This window comes from Bufo bufo, chromosome 1, assembly GCF_905171765.1.
Source record: "Bufo bufo chromosome 1, aBufBuf1.1, whole genome shotgun sequence".
Taxonomy (NCBI): domain Eukaryota; kingdom Metazoa; phylum Chordata; class Amphibia; order Anura; family Bufonidae; genus Bufo; species Bufo bufo.
The window spans coordinates 445,265,943-445,284,430 of NC_053389.1; the positions used below are offsets into that span (position 1 = coordinate 445,265,943).

Genomic DNA, 18,488 nt, shown 5'->3' on the forward strand with positions numbered 1-18,488 from the left:
AAAACTCTATTTATCGTACAGTGGCGAGTGCCGCCTATTTACTTCTTTTGCTTATATATTAATGAGAGATATTCTCAAAGCAGCCACAGCCTAAGGGTATGGCCACGCATGGCATAAATACTGCAGATTCTCCACAACGGAATATTTTTGCAGAAAATATACAGTATTTACAGTATCATCGAAAGGGATGAGATTTCAGAAATCTCCATCCACACTGCAAAGAAAACTCAGTGTAAACTGAATCAATCCGCCACATGTCAATCTACCATGCGGGATTTACAGTGCAATGGAAAAGTTGATAGCAGCGGTGAACCTGTTGCAGTCCCGAAAGTGATGCAGCTGAGAAACCATTTCATTGGGTTTTGTAGATTTTTGTCAGTAAATAAGGCATTCATAAGACTCGGACCAATGTATGATAGTAAAGGGCCTGACAGTCAAGCTCCCCACTGTTCATCAGAACAAAGGAGTGGCAGTGCTCTAGGATGACACGGAGGGCCCTTCATTGTTCATCTAGGCATAGTGCTGTACACATGGAAGTGACTGTGCCTGCTACTGCAGCTAAAGACCACTTTACACTGAACAATTTAGCAGGCGATTGTAGGGAAGGCAAGCGCCTGATACATCACTAATGCTATCACTTGTCCCCATACAGAATCATTGTTTGCCAGCAGCAGATTGTGCTTAGACAACAAGATCTGCTACCTGCAAATGATGATTTTGGTGACTGCACAAACGATCATATTACCTAATGAACGAGTGTTTCACTCCCTCATCAGGTAAATGTCAGCACCTTTACAACAGAAGATAACCACTAACAAGCGTTAGCCAGTGTAAAGGGGCCTTGAGTCCTGTTTACTTAAATAGGCTGCCAAATGATCATTTATATCTTAACAGGCCTTCAGTTGAAAGTCCCTGAATTTTAAAAATACTGAATGTGTGTCGTCGTGAATCCTTCTTAAATGGTTTATCAATGTCAACACTACAACATAACAGAAAACTCATATATAAATTACAATAGATGAATTCCTGCTACACCTTTACTATACAGTGCCTTGCAAAAGTGTTCACCCCCTTTACCTTTTTCCTATTTTGGTGCCTCACAACCTGGAATTAACATGGGTTGTTTGAGGATTTGCATCAATTTATTTACAGAACATGGCGACAACTTTGAAGCTGTTTGTTTTTTTTTTTTATTGTGAAGCAAAAAAAAAAATAGGACAAAATAACAGAAAAGGTCAATGTGGATAACTATTCACCCCCCCTAAAATCAATACTTTGTAGAGCCACCTTTTGTGGCAATCACAGCCCCAAGTCGCTTTGGATTAGTCTCTATGAGTTTGCCACATCTTACCACTAGCATTTTTGCGCAATCCTTCTTGCAAAACTGCTCCAGCTCCTTCAAGTTGGATGGTTTGCGCTTGTGAACAACAATCTTTAAGATTTTCTATTGGATTGAGATCCGGGCTTTGACTAGGCCATTCCAACACATTTACATGTTTCCCCTTAAACTACTCAAGTGTTGCTTTAGCAGTGTGTTTGGGGTCATTGTCCTGCTGGAAGGTGAACCTCTGTCCTAGCCTCAAATCACGCACAGAGTGGGACAGGTTTTGATCAAAAATATCCCTGTATTTAGCACCATCCATCTTTCCCTCATCTGTGACCAGTTTCCCAGTCCCGGCTGCTGGAAAACATCCCCACAGGTGTTGCCACCACCATGTTTCATTGTGGGGATGGTGTTCTTTGGGTGATGTGATGTGTTGGGTTTGCTCCAGACATAGCATTTTCTTTGATGGCCGAAAAGTTCAATTTTAGTCTAATCAGACCAGAGCACCTTCCTCCATACATTTTGGGAGTCTCCCACATGACTTTTCGCAAACTCACAACGTGTCTTTTTGTTTTTAGCTGAAAGTAACAGCTTTCTTCTGGCCACTCTGCCATAAAGCCCAACTCTATGGAGCGTACGGCTTATTGTCGTCTTATGTACAGATACTTCAGTCTCTGCTGTGGAACTCTGCAGCTCCTCCAGGGTTACCTGAGGTCTCTGTGCTGTCTCTCTGATTAATGCCCTCCTTGCCCGGTCCGTGAATTTTGGTGGGCGGCCTTCTCTTGGCAGGTTTGCTGTTGTGCCATGTTCTTTCCATTTGGGTATGATAGATTTGATGGTGCTCCTGGGGATCATCAAAGATTTGGATATTTTTTATAACCTAACCCTGACTTGTACTTCTCAACAACATTGTCCCTTACTTGTTTGGAGAGTTCCTTTGTCTTCATGGCAGTGTTTGGTTAGGGATGCCATTTGCTTAAAGTGTTGCAACCTCTGGGGCCTTTCAAAAAAGGTGTGTATATGTAATGACAGATCATGTAACACTTAGATTGCACACAGGTGGACATCATTTCACTAATTATGTGACTTCTGAAGGTAATTGGTTGCACCAGAGCTTTTTATGGGCTTCCTAACAAAGGGGGTGAATATATATGCACATGCCAATTTTCTGTTTTCTATTTCTAAACAATAGTTTTATTTATATATTTTTCTCATTTAACGTCACCAACTTAGACTATTGTGTTCTGATCCATCACATACAATTCATATTAACAAAACATTGAACAATGTAACAAAACGAGAAAAAAGTCAAGAGGGGTGAATACTTTTTTAAGGCACTGTATATTCCCATCATGATTCTTGCTACCACTCATGAACATAAATTCAGCTTTAAGCAATCAGACTCTCTAGATGTTCCACCCTTGAAATACGAAACATGTATGCCATTTTATTAAACTAGGCAAAGTATGAGTTCCCACCCTTCAGATGGAAATATTTATTCAGCAATCTTACTCAATGGAGATTCTGAGAAAACACATTATTATTGTCAATGCCTATTGTCATTTAACACATGAATTCCAATAAACTGACCAATAAATAAATCAGGTCAAAATAAGCATAAAAGGAATGGAGGAACTTGTTGCTGATGTGCATGACCAGTCTTCTCTCTTTTTGGATTTATGAAACCCCATAGATGGCTTTCATAGCCTTATCGGAATTTGGGTCTCTCATTGATGGAATGTCAAAAGAGAACTCTGTGTAGTCAGTTTGACGTTCCGAGATCCTGCGCATGCCCAATAGAAAGCTATGGGCATCGGACTCACTTTCAGCTTCTGCGCATGCGCCCGGCACCCTCACGCAGAAGCTGAAAGTGAGTCCGATGCCCATAGCTTTCTATTGGGCATGCGCAGGATGTCGGAACGTCGGGGACAGCAGAAGCCGCCCAGCGAAGTGAATATTGATGAGCTGGGCGGCGCTTCAAAACGGCGGTTGGGATGCGGCTGGCTGGGCAGAAGTGAAGCTGAAACGCCGCCCCTTGGGCAGAAATAAAAGCGATTACATCAGGTTATAAAACATGAGTTTGCTGTATTTATAAGGTGGACAGGGGTTATACTTATATGTTTTTAATACACATTAGAAGACCTGTGCATGCATATATATAGCTAATTATGCTTATTGGGCCTGTCGGTGTCCCTTTAAGGCATCATCTAAGTATGATGTCTAGATTGGGTTTGTTTTGTATGTGTTTTTCCCCTTCTTTTCCTCCCTCTTTGTTTCCATCCTTTCTTTCCTTTACTCCTCCTCTCTATCTAAAGAGGAAAGCTCCTTCAGTTCTCATTTCTGGATTAGCCCTTTCTTACAGCCCTCAATATCTTTTGCCTTTCTAAAATATTAATCTTGCTTTAGTTGTAACATGTAATCACTTGCGCGTATGTAGTGTAGTGTGGTGATGTTGATATATTGAGTTGTATCGTGTGCATAATGACTGTTGAGCTTGGATGAAGCTTTTATTTCTTGAAAAGCTTTAATAAAAACAGATTATATACAAATTAAGCATAAAATGAATCCTGTTTTTTTCTGTCTTGTCTTCCTGCACCGTGATATAAAAAGTTTCAGACAAAGATTCTTGATGGATGTTAAATTTGTCTTTTGAGCGGTGATATATAATAAGTAAATCAACTGTACTAGCTCAGCCACTTGCCTAAAATGCAACCCCTAGAAGGGTAGAACATTAATGGTGATGGATGAATGTGGATATTATGCCTCAAACATTTCATAAACTATGGGGTAGGGACAACACTTGCCTTCTCCGCAGCAGCAATTTCTTTTCCCAGGCTGATGGCAACACATATCTGTGGAAAGAAGAAATTAAGGGTTGTCACAGCACTACAATGGGTTTGACTAGATAAAATTGAAACTTTGGAATAAAAGGTAATGATTCAAAAAAGGTTGAAGAATAGTTTTATTTTATTTCGGACCAATTGCAAAATGATGCTCAGCATGTATACTCTACTTCATTAGAATTCATGGTTCATCTTAGATGTATAGGAAATGAGATTCACATGCCTATTTTTCTGTCAGTACTTCAAAGAAGTTTACTGCAGAAATTTATGTAAAGAGATACAAAAAAAGGCAATGTATGCTTTAGTCTACAGCATGTATAGAATGTTCAGAAAATATGCTGTCCCATGCTGGCACAATAGTGTAAACCCATCTCAAACGTGTTGTCACGGCGGACAGGATATAAGATACACAGATAACAAAACAAACAAGTTTTCTAGGCGAGAAGCTGGGGATAAGGTCACCTCCTAGCAAATCCCTAACAGCTCTCCCTATTCTGCTTTGCCCACATTCAGACCCTAAAGGTGGGAATAATGTGTCCTCATGCCTGGGCTGAGAATACCCTAGAATCCCTGAGATGGTGAAAGGGGAAAAGGGGCAGCCTGCTCCCTCAGAACCAGGAGGGGACAGACGACACTCAAACAGCCTAGACAGCAAACCAAAGAAATCAGAAACCAACTTATCTTATCTGAGCAGGAAAAGCCAATCCTTCACTCCTTGCTTCCACAGCCTGACAGAAGCTATAACCCGCACGGAACACTGGGAGGGGAGTAATTTAAACCAACGACCCCACCCAGTGCACCTGAAGGGAGGCGGATCTAGCACGACTCCAAAACAAAACAAATGACTAGACACGTGCTGCTAATCTGGCAGACCTCCGTACATAGTCTGAGCAGGGCATGACACGTGTTCTAGGAGGTTGGGACCATGCAAACTACAAAACATACAGTTGCAAGAAAAAAATTATAATTTTGAATTACCTGGTTCTGCATTGATTACTATACTAATAAAATGTGTTTTGATTCTTACAATCACAATTCTAGACAAACACAAATATTTGTATTGTTCATACCGTCTGTGAGCACACTAAACATCCACAGTGCAAGGAGAAAATGTAAGTGAACCTCTTTGTGACTTTTCCAAGACCTAACTAGGCAAAACGTCTTTCAACTAAGGTTATAAGATTGGAAATGTGGGTTCACAGGTATTTTTCCCATTAAATAAGGCACAAAAAGCCTAGTTAGTGACAAATCTGTTCTTCTCAAGAAAGATTGGTTATCGTGCATCATGATGCAACTTTCAGAAAATGTGTTATAGAGATGCACGAAAGCATTGCAAAAGACCTGGGTGTACATCAATTCATGATTATCTACACATGGAGAACATCCAGCACTGGTGGGCATTCTGTTAAGATCGCTCTAAGAGCACATATTGTATACGTATGAAAATGCACAACATCTTTCCTCCAAACATATGTTTGGGTATTTGTGCCAAAAAGGTCCACATTTTTCACACATCATCTATCTATAGAACATTTTACCAGATGCACTGTAGAACATCCATTTGTTCTCTTGGACCAATCTTAACAGGATGCCCACCAGTGCTGGATTTTCTCTGTGTGTAGATAACTTGTCTACAATATTATCTAATGACATTATAACCAAAATGAATGCTCATCTCATTGCCTTTAAGAATAAAATCAGCCTGAACCCAAGTTCTATTATGTGGCTGAGAAGGCCAAGATGAGTTCATGGCAAGTTCAGTTTATATAAAAATAATTGTGAACATAAACGGACATTGTATTTAAAAGTTATTGCTAAGGATATGGGTTTATCTATGGGGAGTATACCAGCCTCCTCAGACATGTCTGTCTGAAGGGAACAAGGTTGTTTCATGGATAAGCCATGACGTGATAAGAATTCATATCCTTGAGGCACACCTGCTGTATGAGGTTCAATTTATATATTCATAATTATATTATATATATATATATATATATATATCTGTATGGTATATTTAGTTTACAACATATTTTAATCAATAATTCATATAATGTGTTATCTATGTGTAACAATGTATCGATTTATATATATGTTATACCATGTATTTATCATTTAGAAGGTATTGGGGAAGGTACAGAAAAATTGAAGCAAGTTGATGTTAATTTGATTTCTGAGAAGAGTAAATGTTATTTCAAAACAATAGTTATTCATGGATGTAGATAAGTGAAATGTACAAGTTCCGATGCCAAGCATCAAAGCCGTTATATAAAATTTTCATCAAGTCAACCTAGATTTCAAAAAGATAGGAGAAGACAGCCAACTCCAACAAGTCCAGGATATAGGTAATTAAAAATGTCAGGAAAAGACCTTCCTCAATAATGTATATTAAAAAGGTTAAGGAGGTCATGTGAACTTATTATTAGATATTTAGTTTTAAATGCTTAAAATTTGTGATGTTCATCTGCAGTACCACAGTGCCATCTGGAGGCAGATGGACAATATTATATTATTTCATTATTTGTTCTATGCCATATTAGGAGTTAACATGACATCATTGTATTATTAGCATGCGAATACACCCACCTTACCTGATTGGGAATCCCTAATCTAAAGGGGATGATTCTTAGATAAGGGGGGGAATAATTACTCGTGTACAGAGCATTAAGGGAGATCCATAGAGCCATAGATCCATTGATCCATCCATTCATTCAATCAAAAGAAAACTTTACCAGAAGAAACTTGGATTATTTTTTGGATTACTAGGAAAGTTCTTGAGAACTGGTCCCATCTGAACTTTGTCTACCTTTGACCCGGTAACGTATATTTCTGTTTACTACTCGTGATATTAATAAGATATTTCTCTTGGTATATAGCCAAGAGTTCCCATACTGTGCCATGGCCCCCCCTACATCACGCTGTGCCCCCCAAACTGAGCGGCTGCAGCCGGGCACAGCAGGGAGATGAGCGCTTCCATTACGCTCATCTCCATAGTCATCTGCCTGTGCTACGGCAGGGGAGGGAGAGGCGTGCCCCTTCCTCTGATAGGCTGCCGGCCTAGTGCCTGCAGCCTATCAGAGGCCGGCGCAGGTGGCGTGATGACGTCATCGCGCCGCCTGAGCCATACAGCGCGGGACACAGGCCGGAAGAGGCCTGCATCGCATTGCTGACATAGAGGTAAGTATAAGTGGTTTTTTTTACAATAGTTTTACAGGCACATTAGGGGGGCTCTTGTTACTGACACATTGGGGGGGCTTATTACTGGCACATGATGGGGGGCTTATTACTGGCACATGATGGGGGGCCTATTACTGGCACATGATGAGGGCTTATTACTGGCACATGATGAGGGCTTATTACTGGCACATGATAGGGGGCTTATTACTGGCACATGATGGGGGGCTTATTACTGGCACATGACGGGGGGCTTATTACTGGCACATGATGGGGGGGCTCTTGTTACTGGCACATGATGGGGGGCTTATTATTGGCACATGATGGGGGGCTCTTGTTACTGGCACATGATGGGGGCTTATTACTGGCAAATGATGGGGGGCTCTTGTTACTGGCACATGATGGGGGCTCTTGTTACTGGCACATGATGGGGGGCTCTTTTTACTGGCACATGATGAGGGGCTCTTTTTACTGGCATATGATGGGGGGGCTCTTTTTACTGGCATATGATGGGGGGCTCTTGTTACTGGCACATGATGGGGGGCTTATTACTGGCACATGATGGGGGGCTTATTACTGGCACATGATGGGGGGCTTATTACTGGCACATGATGGGGGGCTTATTACTGGCACATGATGGGGGGCTCTTGTTACTGGCACATGATGGGGGGCTCTTTTTACTGACACATGATGAGGGGCTCTTTTTACTGGCATATGATGGGGGGGCTCTTTTTACTGGCATATGATGGGGGGCTTATTACTGGCACATGATGGGGGGCTTATTACTGGCACATGATGGGGGGCTTATTACTGGCACATTAAGGGGGGCTCTTGTTACTGGCACATGATGGGGGGCTTATTACTGGCACATGATGGGGGGCTTATTACTGGCACATGATGGGGGGCTTATTACTGGCACATGATGGGGGGCTCTTGTTACTGGCACATGATGGGGGGCTCTTGTTACTGGCACATGATGGGGGGCTCTTGTTACTGGCACATGATGGGGGCTTATTACTGGCACATGATGGGGGGCTCTTGTTACTGGCACATGATGGGGGGCTCTTGTTACTGGCACATGATGGGGGGCTCTTGTTACTGGCACATGATGGGGGGCTCTTGTTACTGGCACATGATGGGGGGCTCTTTTTACTGGCATAGGAAGGGGGCTCTTGTTACTGGCAAATGATGGGGGGCTCTTGTTACTGGCACATGATGGGGGGCTCTTGTTACTGGCACATGATGGGGGGCTCTTGTTACTGGCACATGATGGGGGCTCTTGTTACTGGCACATGATGGGGGGCTCTTGTTACTGGCACATGATGGAGGGCTCTTGTTACTGGCACATGATGGGGGCTTATTACTGGCACATGATGGGGGCTTATTACTGGCACATGATGGGGGGGGCTTATTACTGGCACATGATGGGGGGCTCTTGTTACTGGCACATGATGGGGGGCTCTTGTTACTGGCACATGATGGGGGGCTCTTGTTACTGGCACATGATGGGGGGCTCTTGTTACTGGCACATGATGGGGGGCTCTTGTTACTGGCACATGATGGGGGGCTTTTGTTACTGGCACATGATGGGGGGCTCTTGTTACTGGCACATGATGGGGAGCTCTTGTTACTGGCACATGATGGGGGGCTCTTGTTACTGGCACATGATGGGGGGCTCTTGTTACTGGCACATGATGGGGGGCTCTTGTTACTGGCACATGATGGGGGGCTCTGGTTACTGGCACATGATGGGGGGCTCTTGTTACCGGCACATTGGGGGGGGGGGGCTCTTGTTACTGGCACATTGGGGGGGGGCTCTTGTTACTGGCACATTGGGGGGGGGCTCTTGTTACTGGCACATGATGGGGGGCTCTTGTTACTGGCACATGATGGGGGGCTCTTGTTACTGGCACATGATGGGGGCTTATTACTGGCACATGATGGGGGGCTTATTACTGGCACATGATGGGGGGCTCTTGTTACTGGCACATGATGGGGGGCTCTGGTTACTGGCACATGATGGGGGGCTCTTGTTACCGGCACATTGGGGGGGGCTCTTGTTACTGGCACATTGGGGGGGGGCTCTTGTTACTGGCACATGATGGGGGGCTCTTGTTACTGGCACATGATGGGGGGCTCTTGTTACTGGCACATGATGGGGGCTTATTACTGGCACATGATGGGGGCTTATTACTGGCACATGATGGGGGGGGCTTATTACTGGCACATGATGGGGGGCTCTTGTTACTGGCACATGATGGGGGGCTCTTGTTACTGGCACATGATAGGGGGCTCTTGTTACTGGCACATGATGGGGGGCTCTTGTTACTGGCACATGATGGGGGGCTCTTGTTACTGGCACATGATGGGGGGCTCTGGTTACTGGCACATGATGGGGGGCTCTTGTTACTGGCACATTGAGGGGGCTCTTGTTACTGGCACATTGGGGCGGCTCTTGTTACTGGCACATTGGGGGGGCTCTTGTTACTGGCACATTGGGGGGGCTCTTGTTACTGGCACATTGGGGGGGCTCTTGTTACTGGCACATTGGGGGGGCTCTTGTTACTGGCACATTGGGGGGGCTCTTGTTACTGGCACATTGGGGGGGCTCGTTACTGGCACATTGGGGGCTCTTGTTACTGGCACGTTATTGGGGGCACTTATTACTGGCACGTTATTGGGGGCACTTATTACTGGCACGTTATTGGTGGGCACTATAGGGGCATCTATTGAGGCCACAAAGAAGGGGTATTTTATATGGGGGGCTCTGTACAGTAGCATTTTATACTGGGACACATTATGGTGGGTACTATGGGGAAGGGGGAGAGGAGTACTATGGAGTATGACCCCCTAGTAGCAGCACCAGCCTCTCCCTGCTCTGCTATCCCTCTGCCCCTTCTCCAAATCCTTATTATGAAATCTTTCTTATTAGGATAAACACAACATCAGCTCCACCAACCCCCCGGCCAAAGTGTGGAAGTGGCTCTCCGAGATCCCCAAGGGTCAAGCCAAGTAATTGTAAGTTTTCATGTGAAATATGTTTGTTATACACATATACCATACACTGCCACACAATATACAGTATACCGCTACACTGTGCCACACAATATACAGTATACCTCTACACTGTGCCCCACAATGTACAGTATACCTCTACACTGTGCCCCACAATATACAGTATACCTCTACACTGTGCCCCACAATATACAGTATACCTCTACACTGTGCCCCACAATATACAGTATACCTCTACACTGTGCCACACAATATACAGTATACCTCTACACTGTACCACACAATATACAGTATACCTCTACACTGTGCCACACAATATACAGTATACCTCTACACTGTGGAATCTGTTCTATAAGCACCCTTGTTCTGTGGTGGCAGACAGAAAATAATCTGGAAGTGCCCCTCCCGAGACCAGTCTCTGGATCCGCCACTGGACCGCTCACAGGAGTCTACATTTCTTCTAAACTGTAATCCGTATCCTCTGACCTGCAGAAATCAGCACTCGCTCGGTAACAACTAACAGGCAGTGCCTGTAGGCTGTAGCCTGGCCCTGTTACCGAAGCTAGCCAAGTGGTGTAAGGTTAAGGTACTAGCAGAGATGAGCGGCCGCTGAATCCTGATTTAAAGTTAAAGTTACTGCAGGATATGGATTACAGTTTAGAAATGTCAAATGTACACTCCTGTGAGCGGCGGGGAGGGGGATCTGTGGATGACACTGTTATAGGGAGGGGGATCTGTGGATAACACTGTTATAGGGAGGGGGATCTGTGGATGACACTGTTATAGGGAGGGGGATCTGTGGATGACACTGTTATAGGGAGGGGGATCTGTGGATGACACTGTTATAAGGAGGGGGATCTGTGGATGACACTGTTATAAGGAGGGGGATCTGTGGATGACACTGTTATAAGGAGGGGGATCTGTGGATGACACTGTTATAGGGAGGGGGATCTGTGGATGACACTGTTATAGGTAGGGGGATCTGTGGATGACACTGTTATAGGGAGGGGGATCTGTGGATGACACTGTTATAGGGAGGGGGATCTGTGGATGACAGTGTTATGGAGGGGGAAATGGGGATGACACTGCTATGGGGTGGATCTGTGGATGACACATATAGCATAGGATGCTATATACGGTATGTGTCATCCACAGATTTCCCCCATAGCAGTGTCATCCACAGATCCCCCTCCCTATAAAAGTGTCATCCACAGGCAACTAGGACATGTTGAAATCTGAGTGATTGTTGTTGTTTTTTAAACCACAGACAGCAGGACTTTTCTTCCCTGTTGCGGTTTTAGGTATTGGGTAAAGTATCGCAGCATTTCTAAACATACTTGTGTAAATGTATCGTTGTTATAGCTGCACCCCCCTACTTTTGTCCTGGCCCCCAGTGTTCCCCCCCCAAAATTTGAAAGCTAGAGACGTCACTGGTTAGGCGAGGCGCTGATTATTCTCTTAGCAAAGATGCATATTGTTAATGGAAGATCTGACATTATTTGAAAAGAGGACTACAACCCTTGGAAAGTTATTTTCCATAGTCTGATTGCCGAGCTGAATAACAGTTATTTTCCTGTATATCCGTGTTTTATTGCTATAGCCTGTTTGATAAACAGAAGATCCTAAGTTTCTCTTGGTATATGAGTCTGTTTGTTAAAAGTATGACACTGGTCATCATAAATCACTAAGTCACACTGTGCTGATCAGATAGGGGTGTGTTAACACCACTGTGTGGTACATTTTGGGTAATATTTTGTAACTTCATAATTTGTTTTGCAATTGTATTGATTTTTTTATTCTTTGTTTTATATTAAACGATATATATATTTTTGCATATACAATTTCTGCAAAAAAAATAGAAAAAGTTCCATTTTTTTGTGGTGCGGAGGCACGGAGAGAAACCCGTGCCTCCATTCCGCACTGCACCTTCAGGATTGCGGACCTGTTCAAGTGAATGGGTCCGCATCCATGATGCGGTGTGCACACGACCAGGGCCCATATAATGCAGACCCACTGTTTGCAGGCGGCAATACGGGCGAGGCCGTGTACATGAGGCCTTAGGGTGATACAGAACAAAGCGGTATTCATCAGACTAGACAATATTTATAGTTTTCTATGGATAAGTTTTATGTGTCCATTTGAAAGTTCCCTGTTCTTATTCTTCATTTAAAGAGGACCTGTCACCACTCCTTACAGGACTGTTTTATTACATTTTATTCCTCATGCAGTATTGATTCTGCAGCATCTTTTCTATGCTGTTCTGTTCCTCAGTTACTGCTGCTAGAAGTGCCTAACTGTTATTGCCCAGTTGCAGTTTCATAAATAAACTTCTAGGAGCAATAACTGAGGACCAAGACAGCATAGAGTTATATGAAAAGATAAGTGTATATATGTGGGTGGGTGGCTCACACCTAATAGCTATGATGGGTGCTGCTGACTCTAAATTGGGTGCCCGATCCCAATAATAGTAAAAGCTTGAGAGTAAAAAGGGAGAGTGAGCACTCACAACATCTGTATCATATGGAATACGTTTTACTAGGACCTGATTGGTCAGATAGGGTTAAACACTAATACATTAAACACTGGTGCATTCTTAATAAAATACAATTGACATAAAATATATAAAATTGTTGCAATATGGTACCAAATATAATTTCCACTTGCTGTGGTCGGGGTAGAAAGTTCGTGACCACACTCTGTAACACTTATAGCAAAAATGTCAGTAGCTGTGGATAGAGTGGGTAGAAGCGTCTTTAAAAGTTCCTCATGTAATGCACTTCTAAGCGGACTCCTTATGTAATAATTCCTATTAGGAGAATTCACTCCTATTAAGACAGTGAGGGCAATGTTCCAGGCTTGTAATTACCAGTTCCTACCTGGTTCCTTAGTGATATGTCCCGCTGTGTGGCGTCTCCTCGAGGCGAGCGGTGCCGGCCGTCCGAGTATCTTCCGCCGCAAGTATCAGGCGGGTGACGTCACAGTATCGCGGGATCCTGGTCAGCGGTCTACGCTGAAAACTGTGTCTGTATTAACTTTGCCAGGAAATTCATTCATGCATGGCCATGCAATCCATAGGGGGGTCCGGTGTATTCGGTGGGCGCTTTTTCTCCTCTGTTTACCAGACGCGTTTCGGGGCGTCTACACCCCTTCCTCAGTGGTCCCACTGAGGAAGGGGTGTAGACGCCCCGAAACGCGTCTGGTAAACAGAGGAGAAAAAGCGCCCACCGAATACACCGGACCCCCCTATGGATTGCATGGCCATGCATGAATGAATTTCCTGGCAAAGTTAATACAGACACAGTTTTCAGCGTAGACCGCTGACCAGGATCCCGCGATACTGTGACGTCACCCGCCTGATACTTGCGGCGGAAGATACTCGGACGGCCGGCACCGCTCGCCTCGAGGAGACGCCACACAGCGGGACATATCACTAAGGAACCAGGTAGGAACTGGTAATTACAAGCCTGGAACATTGCCCTCACTGTCTTAATAGGAGTGAATTCTCCTAATAGGAATTATTACATAAGGAGTCCGCTTAGAAGTGCATTACATGAGGAACTTTTAAAGACGCTTCTACCCACTCTATCCACAGCTACTGACATTTTTGCTATAAGTGTTACAGAGTGTGGTCACGAACTTTCTACCCCGACCACAGCAAGTGGAAATTATATTTGGTACCATATTGCAACAATTTTATATATTTTATGTCAATTGTATTTTATTAAGAATGCACCAGTGTTTAATGTATTAGTGTTTAACCCTATCTGACCAATCAGGTCCTAGTAAAACGTATTCCATATGATACAGATGTTGTGAGTGCTCACTCTCCCTTTTTACTCTCAAGCTTATATGAAAAGATGCTCCAGAATTTTATTGCATGGAGAATGCAAGTAGTTACTAAAACAGGGATGTCAGAAGAGGTGACAGGTCCTCTTTAAGGTTTTGTCCCCAGAAATAACATTTATCATCTGATGGAAACAGCTGAGTGCTGTATATCTCAGCCATTCCAGTATACTGTACTATACTATGAACGGAGTGGCCAAATGAATGCTTTACACTAAAATTCTCCCTCCCTGCAATGAAGAGGAAGGGTCACTCAGCATATCTGTTTTAGTGACTGGTGGGGGCCCTAGGGCTGGTGCCCCTAGCAATCGCACAATCTTTACCAATAGTGTGGATAGATGTCATTTGTGGAAGAACTCCTTTAACAAAACTGGAATGCAGTGCCCGGCATATTGCTATTATTCAGATAATGTTTGATTAACCTGTTTAGTAGATGTACTGAATACAATTCTAATGCTGCGTACACAAATTTGATCAATGACAACAGATCCACAAAAATCAACAGGATCTGCAAAGACCCTAATGTGTATCAGGACCTCCATACAGTCAGACACTGGGTTCCCAAAAGCCTGATCCTGTCAGGGGATTCTCTACCACTACCACTGAATTGAACATGCTGAAAGATAAGGGGATCATGTGAAGAGCATTAATATATGAATACATCATTTTTGTGACTTAAGTTTTTACCTCCGGGTTCTTAAATGTTTTTTAAAGTGTGTGTTGTCTTTTCTTGCATAAGTATAATAAAGTTTTTCATATATTGCCTATATCTTGGGTGTGCACATCTTTCATATATCCCTTTGTTCTGCTTGCTATGGTATTGTATCGATACATAAGTTGCACTCCGCATTTGTTTTCTATACTACTCATCCTGAAAAGAGTATGCATGCTTATGGGGAGGTGAGCTAGACAACCAAATACTCCTGAACATTATATCAGAGCCCATAATACTAGATCCTTAAATATGATACATTCAAATATTAATCAAATGACATAAGAAACATAATAACCATACTACTATTCAAAGCAGCTCTGCCAGGCCAGCCATGCTTGTCTTCTCTTACAGGTGTCCTATAGGTTTAGATAAATTAAACTAAGGGCTCTTTCACACTTGCGTTCTTGTCTTCCCGCATAGAGTTCCGTCGTCGGGGCTCTATGCCGGAAGAATCCTGATCAGGATTATCCTAATGCATTCTGAATGGAGAGAAATCCGTTCAGGATGCATCAGGATGTCTTCAGTTCCGGAACGGAACGTTTTTTGGCCGGAGAAAATACCGCAGCATGCTGCGCTTTTTGCTCCGGCCAAAAATCCGGAACACTTGCCGCAAGGCCGGATCCGGAATTAATGCCCATTGAAAGGCATTGATCCGGATCCGGCCTTAAGCTAAACGTCGTTTCGGCGCATTGCCGGAGCCGACATTTAGCTTTTTCTGAATGGTTACCATGGCTGCCAAGACGCTAAAGTCCTGACAGCCATGGTAAAGTGTAGCGGGGAGCGGGGGAGCAGTATACCTACCGTCCGTGCGGCTCCCCGGGCGCTCCAGAGTGACGTCAGGGCGCTCCAAGCGCATGGATCATGTGATCACATGGATCACGTCATCCATGCGCATGGGGCGCTCTGACGTCATTCTGGAGCGCCCCGGGAGCCGCACGGACTGTAAGTATACCGCTCCCCCGCTCCCCGCTCCTACTATGGCAACCAGGACTTTAATAGCGTCCTGGGTGCCATAGTAACACTGAACGCATTTGGAAGACAGTTCCGTCTTCAAATGCTTTCAGTACACTTGCGTTTTTCCGGATCCGGCGTGTAATTCCAGCAAGTGGAGTACACGCCGGATCCGGACAACGCAAGTGTGAAAGAGCCCTAACACAGTATTTGTAGAGCTTGCATTTTCTGATATACACTCAAAATTCTGTCTCCAAGTGCTGACCTCATATATTCACCCATACAAGGCATTTGGAAAGTCTTCAGACCCTTTCACTTTTTTTTATATTTTGTTAAGCTGCAATAATTGTGCCAAAATAAAAATTCAATTTTTTCCCCATCATTCTGTACTCAATACCCCATAATGACAAAGTGAAAACTGAATGTTAAGAATATTTGCTAATTTATTGAAAAGGAAAAACTAAAATATTGCATTTTAAGTATTCATTTACTCAGTACTTAGCTGAAGGACCTTAGGCAGTGATTACAGCCTCCAGTCTTCTTGGGTATGATGCCACAAGGTTTGCACACCTGGATTTTGGGACTTTCAGACATTCTTCTCTGCAGATCCTTTCAAGTTCTGTAAGGCTGATGGGGACAGTCGGTGAAAAACCACTTTTAGCTCTCTCCAGAGATATTAGATTGGGTTCAAGTCAGGGCTCTGGCTGGGACACTCAAGGACATTCACAGAGTTGTCCGTAAGCCACTCTTGTGTTGTCTTGGCTGTGTGCTTAGGGTCATTGTCTGGTTAGAAGGTGAGCCTTCGGCCCAGTCTCGATCAGGTTTTCATTAAGAATACCTCTGTACTCCATTCAGCTCTCCCTTAAAGGGAACCTATCACCTGGATTTTGGGTATGGAGCTGAGGACATGGGTTGCTGGATGGCCGCTAGCACATCTGCAATACCCAGTCCCCATAGCTCTGTGTGCTTTTATTGTGTAAAAAAAACGATTTGATACATATTCAAATTAACCTCTGGTCACACAAGTAAGATATGACTCACTTATGTTAATTTGCATAAAAGGCGGGAAGTACAAAAATGCATAATACTTATTGAATTAGTCTGCAAATGAAATAAAAAGTGTAATTTATATGTTTAGGGTAACACAATGAACATTTACAAACGCTCCGTGAGGGTAGCATAGTAGAGGTGACAGGTTCCCTTTAAGCCTTACCAGTCTCCCTGTCCAGCCACTGAAAAACAACCCCACAGCATGATGCTGCGACAACCATGCTTCACTGCAGGGATTGTATTAGGCAGGTGATTGACACCTAGAATTGAGGCTAAAAAGTTCAACCTTGGTTTCATCTGAATAGAGAATCTTGTTTCTCATAGTCTGAGTGCTTTATTTATTTTTTTGCAACTTCAGGTTGTCTTTAACTTGAGGAGAAGCTTCTTTCTGGCCACTCTGCCATAAAGCCCAGATTGATGGAATGCTACAGTGATGGTTGACCTTCAGGAAGTTTCTCCCATCTGCACAAATGATCTTTGGAGCTCAGCCACAGTGACCATTGGGTTCTTGGTTACTCCTCTTACCGAGGTCCTTCTCGCCCAAACACTTCGTTTACTGGAGTGGCCAGCTCTAGGAAGAGTCCTGGTTGTTGTAAATTTCTTCCATTTAAGAATTCTGGAGGCCACTGTGCTCTTGGGAACTTCCAGTGCAGTAAAAATATTTTGTACCCTTCTCTATATCTGTGCTTCCACACAATCCTGTCTCCGAGCTCTACAGGCAGTTCTTTCCTCCTTATGGATTGGTTTTTGCTCTGAAATGCATTTTCAGCTGTGAGAGCTTATATAGGCAGGGGTGTTCTTTTTTCCTTTTTAATAAATTTTTTTTTTTTTAAATTTACTTTCTCATTATGGGGTATGGAGTGCAGATTAATGGCGAAAACTTTTTTTTTTTTTTTTTTTTAAGCAAAAGACTGCAACATAAAATATGAAAAAAGTGAAAGGGTCTGAAGACTTTGCAAATACATTGTAGGTGGGACTTATAGGAACATAAAAACCTAAATACGTATTCCTTTTTTAAAGGAGTTTTCTGGGAATAAATACTTTGCAGTGATGCCTGCCTCCACTATGGAAAGAATCATAGTTACCTGCTCCCTGCCCCTCCAGTCCTGTGCTCAGGCTCCCATGTGTCCATCTTCTGGTCTGCGGCTTGCTTACTTTCTACCTGGCATCAGTATGGTCACCGGCTCTGCTGAAGCTAATGACTGGCTTCAGCAGTCATATACCCACCAGAGAAATGTCACTGCGGAAGAAAGTGGTTGGCTGCAGCGGAGCAGGCCACCATATCCATGCCAGGGAGGAAGTAAAAAAATGCCATGTGGAAGATGGACATGCGACAACCAGTGTGCAGGATCGGATGAGTGGGGAGCAGGTAAGTATAATTTTTTTCATGGTGGAAGCAGGCTACAGGCATCACTGAAATGTTGTTTATTCACAGACAACCCCTTTAAGATCTAAATCTACACAGTGACACCTCCAAAACCGCAAACTAGGGTGCTTGTGAACCAATCTGTGTTATGAAAATCTATAAAAAAATTCCTTATCCATATTAAAGGCTACAGACACCATTGGAGGTCAT

General features: G+C 43.6%; 1 protein-coding gene across 2 annotated transcripts in view; it reads right to left on the reverse strand.

Annotated features, from left to right (window-relative positions):
* APPL2 (adaptor protein, phosphotyrosine interacting with PH domain and leucine zipper 2) overlaps window positions 1-18,488 on the reverse strand; it is a 108,732-nt gene that overhangs the window by 5,605 nt on the left and 84,639 nt on the right. For both annotated transcript variants that reach the window (XM_040408095.1, XM_040408086.1), the window contains exon 20: window positions 4,129-4,176. In XM_040408095.1, coding sequence (XP_040264029.1) covers window positions 4,129-4,176 — 48 coding nt within the window. The remainder of the gene's footprint in view (window positions 1-4,128; window positions 4,177-18,488) is intronic.